The following is a 16,241-nucleotide window of genomic DNA, read 5'->3' on the forward strand; positions in this document are numbered from 1 at the left end:
CCCCAGAGATAACAACATAAGTAGAAAGAACATGAAGCCAGCTAACACTAAGAAAAAAATTCAAGGGGCTGGAAATGTGGCTTAATGATGGAGTGCTTACCTAGCATGCATGAAGCCCTGGTTTTGATTCCTCAGCACCACATAAACAGAAAAGGCCATAAGGGGCACTGTGGGTCAAGTGGTAGAGTTCTACCCTTGAGCAAAAAAACAAGATCATGGACAGTGCCCAGGCCCTGAGTTCAAGCCTCAGGACTGGCAAAAAAAAGACAGAAAGAAAGACAGAAAGAAAGGAAGGAAGGAAGGAAGAAAAGAAAGAAAGAAAGAAAGGAAGGAAGGAAGGAAGGAAGGAAGAGAAAGAAAATTCTGGGACTGGGAATGTGGCTTAGTGGTAGAGTGCTTGCCTAGCATGCATGAAACCCTGGGTGATTCCTCAGTACCACATACACAGAAAAAAACAGAAGTGGTGCTGTGGCTCAAGTGGTAGAGTGCTAGCCTTTAGAAAAAGCAGCTCAGGGTCAGTGCTCAGGCCCTGTGTTCAAGCCCCAAGATTGAAAAAAAAAAAAAAGCACATACCAGCAAGGACATGTAAAAGTTGGCTTTCTGGAGCCAACAGATTGTAAGGTTTGTGGCAGCACTCATAATCAGGTCTAGAAGCCTGCGACAGGAATTTGAGTGCATGTGATTGCTTTAAGCAGAGCTTTCCAGAAAATACCTAGTAGGGATTGAGTGAATTAGAATAGGGAAGGAACAAGCACCAGGCGAAGGTGCAGCTTCTATTGAAGTCTACTTGTCTGTGGCTTTGGAGCATTAACCACACTACAGAGCTGTGTTCCTTGAGGGAAGGAACCATTGTTTATTTCTGTATCAATTTTGTTCATTTATAAATAATATTTGAAGACATTTTAAAAAATGAGGTTATTAAAGAACAGTGTGCTTTTCTGAGTACATCAGTGTTGTGATTAAATCTGGTAAAAGGAGACCAGGCAGAAGTTGAACCTGTTTAGCTCCCTATTGAGGATTGCTCTGTATTTGTGTTTTCTGAACCCCAAAATGAAGGAAAGAAAGTAGAATGATAGAAAGGAATGGAGAAAAGGAGGGAGGGATCAGGAGGCTAAGGCTGGATAGAGTAGAGTGAGAAGGGAGTTTATATACAATGAGCCACAATTCTGTGAAATGGAGTTTATACACTAGAAACCAGACTTGATGAAATGGAAAAGAAAACACAATATATTGTGGGTAAGAGATGTTTAGGAACTTGCTTCCTTTTCCTAGCCACATTTCAACACTCTCCACAAAATGTATATTTCAAGGAGCATTGGAAATGATTTGGATTTGAGGAAATAAAAAAATTCATGTTCTGTACAAGCACTTGTTATGTGTACAAAGGTATTTTAGACAAGATTAATTTCCTATTCACAATGATGGTTCTTGACCCACTTCTTAGTTGTAAATTTAAAAAATTGAGATATTCATATGCAGTTCCTTGACTATATAATCTAAGAAAATGCCACCTCTTTTAGGAAAATAATATATTATTTAAGGCAGTTCACATTCTTTTTTTCCCCTAGCCTCTGTTCCCTAATTTCTGGCTCTGATGATGTGGTCTCTACTATATGGCTACTATAAAGTTTTTCCTCTCTTTCTCAGAAACTCAGTATAGGGCCAGTCCTAAAGCAGGTTGGGTTATGGGCTAATTTTTTTACTTTTTGAGTCATTCAGACCTAGGGAAAGCCTAATCATTTAGCCCAAATTTAAGAATCACTGCTTTAGTGGTGGTCTCTAATTTGGAGACATTACTTCAAGAGAAGGTTAAACGTCCTCTGAAATGTTAACTTGGAAAGCATAGTTCCATAAAATTAGTAATATGCATGGATTTAGTGATTATCTATTACCTTCTTTAAGACATTAAAGATCTGATTTTTAATGAGATATAACTTAATTTAGTAGAGGGTTAAGCATAGTTGTTATTTATTCGTGTTCTCTACTGGTCTACTTGCAAGAGTAGTTCTTGAAAGAGTCCTCTTAGAGTTGGGAGCAGGGGCAGAGAAAGTACATGACAGCGTTAGGAAAACAGGAAACAATGAAGTAAAGACACCAAAACTAATCTGCCAGCCGGGCCTTCTCTCAGGTGGATGGAGTGTTACTATATAGCCCAGGCTAGCCTCAAACTTGCTGTACAGTCCAGTCTGGCCTAAAAATCATATCATCCTTTGGCTTTTCTTTTTAACGATAGTGCTAGGGTTATTTTACTGTTAAATGACCACATGTTTATAATATGTTCTAATCAATTTCCCCCCTCTATCACACTTCTCCTGCCTCAGTATTCTGAGTGCTAGGATTACAGGTGTATACCACCACCCTGGCTCAAATAATAGTATCTATAAGAGAAACAAATACTAGAATACTGATGTTATTATTTGTGTGTGTGTGTGTGTGTGTGTGTGTGTGTGTGTGTGTGCGTGCGTGCATGTGCACATGCACACATGCACTGGTCCTGGGGCTTGAACTCAGGACCTGGGAATAGTCCCTGAACTTTTTTTTTTCTTCCTCAAGGCTCACACTCTACCAGTTGAGCCACAGCATTTGCTCCCACCTTTTTGGTAGTTTTTATTGGAGAGAAGAGTTTCCTGCCCAGGCTCCTGATCATTCTCTGAAACATGATCCTCCTATCTCAGCCTTCGGAGTAGCTGGGATTACAGGCATGAGCTACCAGTGTCTGGACTGGTATTGTCATTTTGCTCTAGCATGGTAATCTATACTATAATCTTTTTTTTTTTTTTTTTTTTTGGTCAGTTGTGGGGCCTGAACTCTGGGCCTGGATGCTGTCCTTCAGCTCTTCAGCTCAGGCTAGCACTCTACCATTTGAGCCACAGTTCCACTTCTGGCTTTTTCTGCTTATGTGGTACTGAGGAACCAACCCAGGGCCTCATGCATATGAGGCAAGCAGTCTAACACTGAGCCACCTTCCCAGCTACTATAATCTTTATAGACTAATCACTTATTCATCCCTAGGAAATGTGACTAGATGTACTAAAACCTAGATTCTGTAATTAAAATGTAGAACTAAAGGAATTGCTTAACAAATAGTTGATCTGTACTCAAGCTGTCTTCTGGCCTTAGACCATCTGCTCACATCCAATAGAGTGTTTTATTTATTGGATTTTTTTGCGGGGGGGAGTTTCAAGATTCATTTTAATGTTAGTATCTATTAGATGTATATAGACATCAGCACTATGTCACTCCTGTTATTCTGTAGCCACTAATTAAAACTATATAGTACAATTTCCATATAACCAGTAATTAGAAATGATATCTTTAATAACACCCAAATGTTCTTTTGGCTCATGCAGATAGTTTCTAGGTGGAGTTGCTGTGATAGTACAGATGGTTCACTTCAGCTCTGTGTGTGAAGACAGCACATTAAAATATGATGGCAAATGAAAATTTTCGATTGAACTGTCTCCAAAGAACTGCTTCTTCAGTCTCTCTAATAGGCACAGTTATGTGTTTTCTCCCTCTTTCTTCTCCCCTCTTCCCCCGCTGCTTCTTATAAATCCGTTACAAATTTTAAAAGAAACACTGCTGTCAACCTTTTCTCTTTTTTCCTTCTAGTATAAATGCTTGCAAGATCTCTCGCTAAAATTGTTCTCTGGTTTTTTTAATTTTTAAATACTTTTTTATTGTAAAAACAGTGTACAGAAGGGTTACAGTTACGTGAGTAAGGTAATGAGTACATTTCCTATTGAGCGTTGTTACCTCCTCCTTTGTTTTCCCTCTATGTTCTCAGGATTTTTGTGCAATTTTTTTTGTTTTTTGTTTTTGTTTTTGCTTATGTGGTGCTGAGGAATCGAACCCAGGGCCTCAGGCATGCAAGGCAAGCGCTCTACCACTGAGCCGCCTTCCCAGCCCCTGTTCTCAGGATTTTTAACCAACTTTTTAAAAAGTTCTTACATTCTACAGTCTGTTTAAGGTTTCATTGTTGGATTGTTGCCTTTCTGGGTGTAAGCCAGGGCTTCATATATGCAAGGCAAGCACTCCACCTTCCAGCTACGTCTCTAGCCCGCTGATGTGGAAGCTGGATAGCCTGTAGATAACTGCTGGGAACACTGAGACCCTTGATTACTTGAGCATGTTTACTTTCCTTGTGACTTTAACTCCTGACAGTCTTTTTAGGAGTGTATTAACTGTAGCTTTTTTTTAAAGTTTTATTAAGGATTTTAGTATAACATAAAGTAGGGAGAAATGGAAAATGTAACACAAAGTAGGCAGGAAATGGGAGTTAAAGACTGAAAATTGCAATTTCTATCTGTAGCCTTTATTTTTTCTAAACTGGGCACTACACATAGTCATGTCAGTCTAGAGACTCCTAATCCTTAGTGGTGTTGAGTGGGTAAGATGAGGCCAAAACTCAGGTAGCTCTTAGTTTTCTTTTGGCCTGACATGCCTTTCATTTTTTCTGTCTGTACCCACCTAAGAAGAGCTAACAGATTTTTACCAATTCAAAGGACAAACAGATCTAGAGAGCTCATATTCTAGGGCAAAGAAGAGGACAGATTTAGATAGATCCCCCAGATCTCCAAAGCTTCAAAAGGAGGTAGAGTCCCTTGGGGACTTATCTGCTTTTTTTTTTTTTTTTTTTTCCAATTTCCCTCCAGACTTTAACCTTTGAGTCTGGCAATCTTTTTACATTTGTTGCAAGAATAAAATTTCCTAGGCTGGGAATGTGGCTTAGTGGTAGAGTGCTTGCCTAGCGTGCATGAAGCCCTGGGTTCGATTCTTTAGTACCTTAGTACCACATAAACAGTGGCTCAAGTGCTAGAGTGCTAGCCTTGAGCAAAAGAAGTTCAGGGACAATGTGTAGGCCCCAAGTTCAAGCCCCAGGACTAGCAAAAAAAAAAAAAAAGTAATTTCTTGTCTCTGTATTCTTCATTCTCCTCCCCCCTAAAGATTTTAGGCCCTTTTAAGTGAGGCAGTGGTCTGGTCTGTGGGGTTTTTGTTTTTGTTTTTAATGTATAGCTGTTTTGTGTTTAGAGAGGACTGTTGGACCTACCTGAAAAAAAAGAGACCCAACAAGGCATTTCTTTATCTGATTTAGAAGGTAACAGGGGAAACTCATTTGGCAGAAAATCCAACTAACAGGCTGCTATGAACAGGTCTAGAAAACGATCAGGATCAGAAGACTTCTTACTCTTTTTGTTGTTATTGTTTGGTTTTCTTTGTCTTTTTTGTGGGGGTGGGGGTGGGGCCAGTCAGAAAAGGGAAACAAATTCTAGGAGGGAGAATGAACAAAGTGAAGGAAGGGTGGCTCACGCCTGTAATCCTAGCTACTCAGGAGGCTGACATCTGAGGATCGCGGTTCAAAGCCAGCCCAGGCGGGAACATCCATGAGACTCTTATCTCCATTAACTGCGTAGAAAGCCGGAAGTGGCGCTGTGGCTCAAGTGGTAGAGCGCTCGCCTTGAACTGAAGAGCTCAGGGACAGCGCCCAGGCCCAGAGTTTAAGCCCCATGGCCGACTCCCCAACCACCCCCCCCCACCTAAAAAAAAAAAAAAGTGAAGGAAATTTTCCTTTTAAAAGAAACAAATAGATAAATAAGTGCCGGTGGCTCACACCTGTAATCTGTGCTACTCAGGAGGCTGAAATCTGAGAATTTTTTTTTCTGTCGGATGCGGGGCTCGAACTCAGGGCCTGAACGCTGTCCTTGAGTCTCAGTGCTCAAGACTAGCGCTCTACCACTTGAGCCACAGTGCCACTCCCAGCTTTCTGGTGGTTCATTTGAGATAAGAGTCTCATGGGGACTTTCCTGCCAGGGCTGGCCTTGAACCGTGGTTGTCAGATTTCAGCCTCCTGAGTAGCTAAGATTACAGGCATGAGCCACCAGCATCCAGCCGGAGTGTGGGGCTTTTAACTCTTGCAGTGAAAAAGATTTTATCTCTGTTGATACTCATGGAGAAGTGGCTATCTTGTGAGGTTCAATCCCTGCCCTCGGCTGGCAGTTTTTGTCAATGGAGAATGGATGAACTTCCATCAGTTTCCCAGTTTCTGCAAAATTTAAAAAAAAAAAAATCTCTCAGGTACTAGAAACCCACTATTGGAAAGCACTTCAGAAAGGAGAGTTTCACAGAAGCTTCAGCAAGGACTTAGTTTAGTGTATCTTGCTTAAAGTAGTGAAAAATGGGAAAGAGAAACATTTCCTGCCCCCTGTGCAGTAAATGGGAATTAAAGATTCCTTCTTTGTAGATTTTTTAAAATTTTTGTCTGTTTCAAAAAATAAATGCTTCCCCAAAAGAATACACACATGTTGGTGTTGCTAATATTATATAAAAGACATGTCTAATTTCTCCTACATCATCAATTTATTATTGACTTGGAATTCTTTTTTTTGCCAGCCCTGGGGCTTGAAATCAAGACCTGAGCACTGTCCCTGAATCTCTCTGTGCTCAAGGCTAATGCTCTACCATGTAAGCCACTGCACCACTTCTAGCTTTTTCTGAGTAGTTTATTAGAGATAAAAAGTCTCATGGACTTTGATGTCCCATCTGGCTTCAGGCTGTGATCCTCAGATCTCAGCCTCCTGAGTAGTTAGGATTACAGGTATGAACCACTGGTGCCCAGCTTGTAATTCTTATTGGTTACCATTCTAGTTGTTCAAATATTTTAGTCTCAGTTACTCAACAAGAATTCCTTAACATGTACTTTATTGATCTGTTTATTCTAGGCTGACATTTTCTGAGGAAGCTGGAGATGCAATTTGTGCCTATGGGGGGCAGGATGCTTATAATAACTCCAAGTGTCTGGCTTTAGCTCAGATTATCTACAGTGAGTGTGGTCTTCACAAGAAAGCTCTTCTTTGTCTGTGTAAACAGGGTCAGATTCATCAGGCCTTGGAATACATACAACACTTTAAAGACTTTACTTCTGGTAAGTGAAAAGGCCTATTTATTCATATGCATTCAAATTCTGAGCTTTAGTTCTAAGATCACTATTAAAGTAGGTATTATTTTATATATATATGTGTGTGTATATACATATACATATATATTTATTTATTTTTTTATTTTTTATTTTTTTTTTACAGGGCTGGGAATGTGGCTTAGTGGTAGAGTGCTTGCCTAGCATGCATGAAGTCTTGAGTTTGATTCTTTAGTACCACATAAACAGAAAAAGCCCGAAGTGGCACTGTGGCTCAAGTGATAGAGTTCTAGCCTTGAGCAAAAGAAGCTCAGGGACAGTGCATAGGCCCTGTGTTAAAGCCCCAGGACTGGCAAAAAAAATTATAGAATCTATTTTTACATACACTGATAAGTAAATTCCCTTTGTAAAATTTTCATGAAGAGAAGACAGAGCTAATTGGCTTTCATGATAGATATTTAAGTTTGTTAAACATTTTCTCCAGCAAACATCTAGCAAACTAGATAGTACTTAGAAATGTATAGCCTTATAAACAAATTTGGTAGATATGCTGGACCATGCATCACAAATTTAAAAAAATAATTGAACATAGTCAGGTGCTGATGGCTCACATCTATTATTCTAGCTACTGAGGAGGCTGAGATCTGAGGATTATTATTCAAAGCCAGCCCAGGTAGGAAAGTCAGTGAGGCTTTTATTTCCATTTTTTTTTTTTTGGGAAAGCCCGAAGTGGAACTGTGACTCAAGCAGTGGAGTTTTGAGCAAAAAAATCTCACGGACAGCATCCAGGCCCTGAGTTCACACAGGACTTGCATATACACAAAAAAATAACTGAACTGGTCTGTCATATATGATATTCTAAACTGTAATATAAGCACTACAAATGAAGAATTAATAAAATAATACTCATTTTATAATTTTGAAATACTTAGCTTAGAGTTGGGCAGTGATCTAAGAAAATATTTTCTGGTAATTATTTGAAATTTCTTTATGATACACTGTTGTGGGTAGTTATACTTTTTATTTTCTATGCTGAGCATGATTTAATTTTTCTTTGCCCTTTTCTTTTGGTTGAAGATAGTACTGTTGGCTTTACATTGGGGTGACTCATTAAGGGGTTTGGAAGAATTGGAAAAATAAGTATTGGTATTAAAAGTATGGATATTAGCTGGCCTATTTATAGTTGATTTATCGTATGAGATATATTTTTATCTTTATCTCAGATGACCTGATGCAGCTAATCATATCATGCCCCCAATCCAAATTAATCCAATGTCTCATTCAAGAAAGGGATGGGAATCCACCATTTTTATCTTGTGGACTTGTGATACTTCATCTGTTCTCTATGGATATGACAAAATCTGGCATTAAGCTACTCCAAGAAATGAACAAAGGTGGGAAAGGTAAGTAAAGAGAGGGATATTGTGAAAGAAAAAGCAGTAGGTTATTTAGGAAAAAGTTCAAAATGACTATATATGTTTTGTGTGTTTATCTGTCTTTGGAATGGTGAGGGGCAGGGGAAGGGTGGACAAAGGTGACAAATGCAGCTGGGTACTCATAGGACACTGTTGAAAATGAATTATGCAACTTGTAGGTAGGGTTGGAAGGGAAAAGCTGGGAGAGAACAAGAGAAGGGGTGACACTGTTCAAAAAGAAAAAGAAATGTACTCATGACCTGACATATAGCTATGACCCTACTGTACATCACCTTTACAATAACAATAAAAATGACTATGTATGAATTAACTCGAATTTTCCATATAGTTCCTTCTTAGCAAGAGCTAACATTAAAGAGTTCAGAAATGTAAAAATTACATGTCAATAATAATCTGTTGGCAATAATACTTATTTTTTTTATTATTATTTTTTTTAATAATACTTATTTTTTGAGGAAATTAGAATGAAGAGAGAATCTCTATTAAACCCAAAGCGAATATCATAGTAATTTTTTTTTGGGGGGGGGTCCGGTTGTGGGGCCTGAACTCTGGGCCTGGGCACTGTCCCTCAGCTCTTCAGCTCAAGGCTAGCGCTCTACCACTTGAGCCACAGTGCCACTTTTTGCTTTTCTTTTTGCTTCTATGGTGCTGAGGAATCGAACCCAGGGCCTCAGGCATGCAAGGCAAGCGCTCTACCACTGAGCCACCTTCCCAGCCCCTGTCATAGTAATTTTAAGAGTTAACATTATTTAAAAACTATATAAACATGTATATCATTAGCAATCTCTTTATGTGAATTTAAACATTATTTAGATATGAACTATATATTTTAATTCATAAGCAAAACATATACATATACATCTTATTTTTTATAGAAAGGAGGTGTGTCAAAAATAATTGATTAATTTCACTCCTTTTCACTTTCATTAATTTTATATAAGAATTTTGGGGCTGGGAAGGTGGCTCAGTGGTAGAGTGTTTGCCTTGCATGCCTGAGGCCCTGGGTTCGATTCCTCAGCATCACATAAGCAAAAAAGAAAAAAGCCAGAAGTGGTGCTGTGGCTCAAGTGGTAGAGCGCTAACCTTGAGCTTAAGAGCTGAGGGACAGCACCCAGGCCCAGAGTTCAGGCCCCACGACTGGACCCCCCCCCCCCAAAAAAAAATTTTTTTTTGGTAGGCAATTCTATTCTTTTCTTTTTTCTTTTTCTTTCTTTCTTTCTTTTTTTTTGCCAGTCCTGGGATGTGAACTCAGGGCCTGGGAACTGTCCCGGGGCCTCCTTGTGCTCAGAGCTGGTGCTCTATCAGTTGAGCCACAGCACCACTTCTGGCCTTTTCTTGGTAATTTATTAGAAATAAGAGTCTTACAGACTTTTCTGCCCATCTGGCTTCCAACCGTGATCTCAGATTTCAGCCTCCTCAGTTACTAGAATTAAAGGTATGAGCCATGGGCACCTAGCCAGGCAATTAGATTTTAAATTCTTTTCTTAGGTTAAGAAAAGAGAAGTAAGCTGGATACCAGTGGCTCACAACCATAATCCTAGCGACTCAGGAGGCTAAGAACTGAAGATTATGGTTCAAAGCCAGACTGGGCAGGAAAATCTGAGACTCTTAATTCCATTAAATTAGTAAAAAGGCTGAAAGTGGAGCTATGCTTCCATGGTAGAGCACTAGCTTTGAACAAAAGAGTGTCAGGGACAGAGCCCAGTCCCTGAGCTCAAGCCCCAGGACTAGCAGAATAAAAAGAAAAAAGAAGAAGAAGAAGGAAAGAAAGAAAGGTAACTAAACATATTTGGGAAGACAGTTTTATATTTTGAAATTATTATCTAGATATAAACTGAAATATATAAGGACATAATAGTAGTGAAAAGAAAATAATAATGATGAAAGTACTGTATTCTAAAGAGATTTTTTTTTTTTTTTTGCCAGTCCTGGGGCTTGAATTCAGGGCCTGTGCACTGTCCCTAAGCTTCTTTTGCTCAAGGCTAGCATTCTACCACTTGAGCCACAGTGCCACTTCCCACTTTATCTGTGTATGTAGTACTGAGGAATCGAACCCAGTGCTTCATGCATGCTAGGCAAGCACTCCACCACTAAGCCACATTCCCAGCCTCTACAGAGAAAACTTAAATGAAGTTTTATAACTAATACAATACAGGGACTGGAGAAGAAATTAGTTGCATAAATTGGTAGATCTTAAAGAGAGTTCCTATAATTGACACTATTTTTTAACAATTCTAGAAATCAAACTGAGGGCCTCATACCTTCTAGGCAAGCACTCTACCATTGTACCACATCCTCAGCTGATAATTACCATAACTGATTTTTTGTTGTGGTTGTTGTTTTCTTTATATGTGGGTATGAAGGCTTGAACTCAGGGTCCTGGTGCTTTTTCTTGGCTTTTTCACTCACATATGGTTCTCTACCATTTGAACAGTGCCTCCAGTCCAGTTTTTTCTAGCTATTTCAAAATAGAATTTCATGGACTTTTCTACTCAGGCTGGTTTTGAACCATTATTCTCAGATATCAGCCTCCTGAGTATTATAGGCATGGACCACTACCCTTCCCCACTTTGAAAAGTAAATAAATCATGAGATTTCCTTAAAAAAAGGAATCCTTTAATTTCCTTTAGAAAAATATTTATGATAGAAGTCACATGATTAAGAGATCTCCATTTAGAGAAAGGCAGGGGGGTTTGCCAAAGAGTGTTTGAAACTCTTTGGACAACATTACTTAGGGAATTAGCAGTTTGAAGAATCATGAAAGCAATATGAGGTATTGGAAGTTTTAGTAGTGCCGTGTAGATTCTGAATAAGGAGGAGCCCACATTCTTCACTTTCTGAGCTGTTGTAGCTTTCAACATTTACCCTTACCAAAATGGTGGTAAGGAGTGAAGTGCGGAAAGTAAAAAAAGGTAGAAGGCTGAATTAAGAAATGAAAGGTTAATGAAGAGGAAACTAATACTTAAGAACACTAATGCTTAAGAATACTGGGCTGAAGGTCTGGCTCAGGTGATAGGGCACCTTCCTAGTGAACTTAAGACCCTGAATGCAAATCCCAGTACTGCCAAAAACAAGCAAACACCAAACACTTATGATCTGGACTAAATACTCTACATATTACATAAAAAATATATAGGACTCAGGTAAGTTTGAGAATGAGTTGAAATTAAATTTTTTTTAAAGAATCACCATGTCTGGATTACTAATGAGTGGCATACTGTATTTTTTTCTTCTCAGATACAGTAGAAAACCTTGTGCTAAATGATGCATTTTGCGCTATAGAACAGTGGCAAGAAGTGGCAGATTTATGTTTAAAGAATGGCTTTGAAGAATTATCCAATGACATCATGTGCATTCTTCGATCTCAGGCTGGAGTTTCAGACGTTTCTGAAGAGGGTACAGTCAACCTAATGGAACATGTCTTTTGGTAGTTCTACATTTTAACCAGTTGAGGGAGCTTGTATGACATTTTACAAATGTTGATTGGGGAAACTGGTTTTGGTATATAATAAACATAAATCTGGAGATGAAGCTCTAGAAAGTAAATCATACTTCCTTTGTTGTTATGAAATTGAGATTGGTTCTCTAAACATGTATATCATTGCTTCCTTTTCTCCATATGAACATTTAAAAATATTGAATCCTGATAAAAATCCAAGATGGGGCTGGGAAGGTGGCTCAGTGGTAGATAGCTCACCTCACATGCATGAGGCCCTGGGTTTGATTCCTCAGCACCACATAAACAGAAAAGGCCAGAAGTGGTGCTATGGCTCAATAAACAGGAAAAGCTGGAAGTGGTGCTGTGGCTCAAGTGGTAGAGTGATAGCCTTGAGCTAAAGAGTTAAGGGACAGCTCTCAGGTCCAGAGTTCAAGCCCCATGACCCCCCTCCAAAAAAAAAAATCCAAGATTAGTAGGTACTGGAGGGTCATACCTGTGATCCTAGCTACTCAGGAGACTGAAATCAGGTTCAAAGCTAGCCTGGGCAAGAAAGCCCGTGAGACTCTTATCTCCAATCAAACGTTAGAAAACCAGAAGTGGTTCTGTGGCTCAAAGTGGTAGAGCACTAGCCTTGAGCAAAAGAGCTTAGGGATAGTGCCCAGGCCCTGAGTTCAAGCCTACATTGGATCAAAAAGAAAAAAAAACTCCAAGTAAAATTTGCACGGGTATTCTAAGGACATAAGCTAATGTCCAGATATGTTTCTTCCCGGCCATTTCACTTGATAGGTGGAACTGAAGAAGGTATGGGTAGTGTTCTGCTTATAGAATGACCTCTTTGACAAGAAAAGCAAGATGTTATTTCAAGATTGGGATTACCTAAAGTATAGTAACTTTATAGTGATGATTTAAAGATGTAGCAAAGATTAGGCTCCCCCTAAAGTTGGGAATCTTGGCTTGTTCTTACTTAAAGACCAGCAAATCTTTTGCATAGAAGTAGACTTGGGATACATGTTGACATAAAAAATGTATAATGGAAAGTGGTTTGTGCTGGGCTCCGATAATCTCAGCAGTTCAGGCAGGAGGAACGCACAGTGGAGGCCAGCCATACTGTATAGGAAGACCCTGTCTCAAAACAAACAAAACATTTTCCCCAACAATACAAAAGAGGTTTGAATAAGTATTTGCAAACTCAAGGGTGTTATGCCATGCACTGACATGATAGTCAAAATATTTAACAATCAGTTTGGACACCAATCAAGCAGAGTAAGTATCCAGATAATTCAAGCAGCTTTTAGGTCTTACACCACATCACGACATACCAGCTGAATGTCAGCCTTGACCACAGACATGAAAATATGAGCTACTATTAGCTAGATTAAGGGCAAAGAACATACATTTTCTCCTAATGAATGAATGTCTATTTATTATTTTAGAGGGGAAGAATATAAACTTGGAGTCAATCTTTTTTTTTTTTTTTTTTGTCGGTCATGGGGCTTGAACTCTGGGCCTGGGCGCTATCCCTCAGCTCTTCAGCTCAAGGCGAGCACTCTACCACTTGAGCTACAGCGCCACTTCCGGTTTTCTGGTGGTTTATTGGAGATAGGAGTCTCTCCTGCCCAGGCTGGCTTTGAACCGCGATCCTCAGATCTCAGCCTCCTGAGTAGCTAGGATTACAGGTGTGAGCCACCAGCGCCCGGCTCTCACGGATTTTTCTGCCCCAGCTGGCTTTGAACCATGATCCTCAGATTTCAGCCTCTTGAGTAGCTAGGATTACAAGCATGAGCCACCAGCGCCCAGCTTGGAGTCAATCTTACATTAAGATTTGTGTATCATCTCACCTTTGTAAAATATGGCCAGTAATACCTGCCCTCAGTTTATTCTGAGGATTACTGATGATTTGTATGTGGAATGTAAGTGTATAACATAGCAGAGGAATTTAGTAGAAGATAGCTACTACTTTTTGTAGTAGAATACAGAAACACATATTCCTCTTTTTACTGAATCCCACATTTCTGCCCATTTGTATGATACAATTGTACTTTTTTTTTTTTTTTGCCGGTTGTAGTGCTGGCGCTGTCCCTCAGCTCTTCAGTTCAAGGCTAGCGCTCTACCACTTGAGCCACAGTACCACTTCTGGCTTTTTCTGCTTATGTGGTGCTGAGGAATGAAACCCAGGGCCTAATGAATGCTAGGCAAGCGCTCTACCACTGAGCCACCTTCCCAGCTCCACAATTGAACTTTTTTTATGTCTTTGGTGCATAGATATAATTTATTGCCTTTATGAAGCAAGCTGCCTCAATTCATACTCTGGTTGCCTGGAACATATTATAAACTTCATTTCTTCATGTAGTGCTAGAGACTATTCTGGATAATTATTCAATTTTCTAAAACATTTTAAACTAAAAATATACATGTACCATTTAAAAAGCAATGTATGACTAATATGCCTAAATAATGAACAAGATTTGTTTATTTCTGGCCTTTTACATTAGCTGCTTTTTTGAAAGAACAGAGAAGGACAAAATTTAAAAGGAGAAAGAATTTCAGCAGCATTGGTTCTCTGTGTATGAATGGTTTAAAGCCTTTTTTTTCTTTCAGGCTTGCCTGATTGATAGAAAACTATTATGGGAAGCCAGGAGCCAGTGGCTTACACCTGTAATCCTAGCTACTCAGGAGGCGAAGATCTGAGGATCGCAGTTCAAAGCCAGTCTGGGCAGGAAAGTCTGTGAGACTCTTATCTCAATTAACCATCAGAAAACTGGAAGTGGTGCTGTGGCTCAAGGGGTAGAGAGCTAGCCTTGAGCTGAAGAGCTGAGGGACAGTGCCCAGGCCCAGAGTTCAAGTCCCATGACCAACAAGAAAAGGAGAAAGAAAACTATTAAGGAGTTATTTAGAAATGTAGGGAAAACATGTGGCTATATAAATGTGGGCATCTAAATCTAGAGAAAGGTTGAAACAGCAGCTGTTGTTCTATTAAATTTGCCTCTATTTTTTTTTTCTTTTTTGCCAGACCTGGAGCTTGAACTCAGGGCCTGGGCTCTGTCCTTGAGCCTCTCTTTGCTCAAGGCTAGCACTCTACCATTTCAGCCACAGCAGCACTTCCGGTGCTGAGGTATCGAATCCAGGCCTTCATGCATGCTAGGCAAGCACTCCACCGCTAAGCCACATTCCCAGCCCTTGCCTTGTTTTTTAAAAAATGTTTTTCTTTTGCTCATCATTATTCTGTTGGCAGTTTTCTCAAGGAAAGTAAAAATTGTCAAGTGAATGTAAACTAAATGCCTAGAGATTAAAAAAAATAGAGCTGAAAAGAAGAGAAATAGTGTTAAGGTCAAGTAGGAAAGGAGAAAGAATTGAGTTGTGAGCTGGCTGCCTTTGTAGTATAAACTATATAGGACAGAAGCCTGCCTTCCTGGCCGTCTCTGCCACTATTGAGTTTTGTGTCCTTATCCATTTGCTTAAGAGTAATTCATTTTTAGATAATTTCTCTGTTATTTCAACTCTTAAAATTCAATAATACAGTGGGTGCTGGTTGCTCATGCCTGGAAGCCTAGCTACTCAGGAGGCTGAGATCTGAGGACCACAGTTCCAACCCAGAAAAGTCCCTGTGGGCAGAACTCTTGTGAAACTCTTCTCTCCAATTAACCATTCAAAAACTTGAAGTAGTGCTGTGGTTCAAGTGGTAGAGTGCTAGCCTTGAACACAAAGAGGCTCAGGGACAGTGCCCAGGCCCTGAATTCAAGCCCCACAACCAACCAAAAAAAAAATCAGTAATACTGAAAAGGTACAAATTATTTCACAGTGCTTCTTGACCTTCTGCCTTTTTTCTAAGTAGTTAGAATTATAGGTGTGAGCCACTTAGGCATCTGCTTAAGTTTGAAATACTAAGATTCATGTTGGCATGCACACTAAATACTTGTTTCTGCATGAAGATTACAACCTCATTGAAAAGAAGACACAGCATAGTTTTTGAAACCTTTATAACAATAAATCTTAATGTCACTAGTACTATTTTCAAATTTTATTAGTTGTTTTAAAGTGCCTAGATCTAAACACTGTTCTAGAGTCTTCTGTGTGTTTTTTTTCTTTCGCCATTGGCTACGTGAACTGGCTTGGTTATTACTGGGAGTGTTCCCAGTTCTGGATTTGTCTTATTACTTCCTTATGTTATTATTTCGTTTCTATTTCCCATATTTTCCATAAATGAAAGTTAGCTCCAGCGATGTGACTTAAGTTTAGGTTCAACTGTTTTAGCAAGGATACTCACAAGTGATGCTGGTATTTCTTGCTCCTTCATATTATACGAGGTGCCAAATGTTTGGTTGTCTCATGCCAGTGCTTTTTGAGATGAGGTCTACAATCTTAAACAAGACCAGCAAGGCCTATGGAGTCAGGATTCCAGTTCCTTCTTCAGCCTTACCTCCTGCCATACTTCTCGCTTTGAACTAGATAACTT

The 16,241-nt window shown here is 39.4% G+C and overlaps 1 protein-coding gene across 2 annotated transcripts in view; it reads left to right on the forward strand.

Moving 5' to 3' along the window:
- Window positions 1–11,868, forward strand: part of Clhc1 (clathrin heavy chain linker domain containing 1) — a 35,002-nt gene extending 23,134 nt beyond the window's left edge. For both annotated transcript variants that reach the window (XM_042691252.1, XM_042691253.1), the window contains 3 exons: window positions 6,720–6,922; window positions 8,137–8,316; window positions 11,587–11,868. In XM_042691252.1, coding sequence (XP_042547186.1) covers window positions 6,720–6,922; window positions 8,137–8,316; window positions 11,587–11,780 — 577 coding nt within the window. In that variant the 3' untranslated portion in view covers window positions 11,781–11,868. The remainder of the gene's footprint in view (window positions 1–6,719; window positions 6,923–8,136; window positions 8,317–11,586) is intronic.
- Window positions 11,869–16,241: the final 4,373 nt, after the last annotated feature.

This window comes from Dipodomys spectabilis, unplaced genomic scaffold (assembly GCF_019054845.1).
Source record: "Dipodomys spectabilis isolate Male_0828 unplaced genomic scaffold, ASM1905484v1 ptg000141l, whole genome shotgun sequence".
NCBI lineage: Eukaryota > Metazoa > Chordata > Mammalia > Rodentia > Heteromyidae > Dipodomys > Dipodomys spectabilis.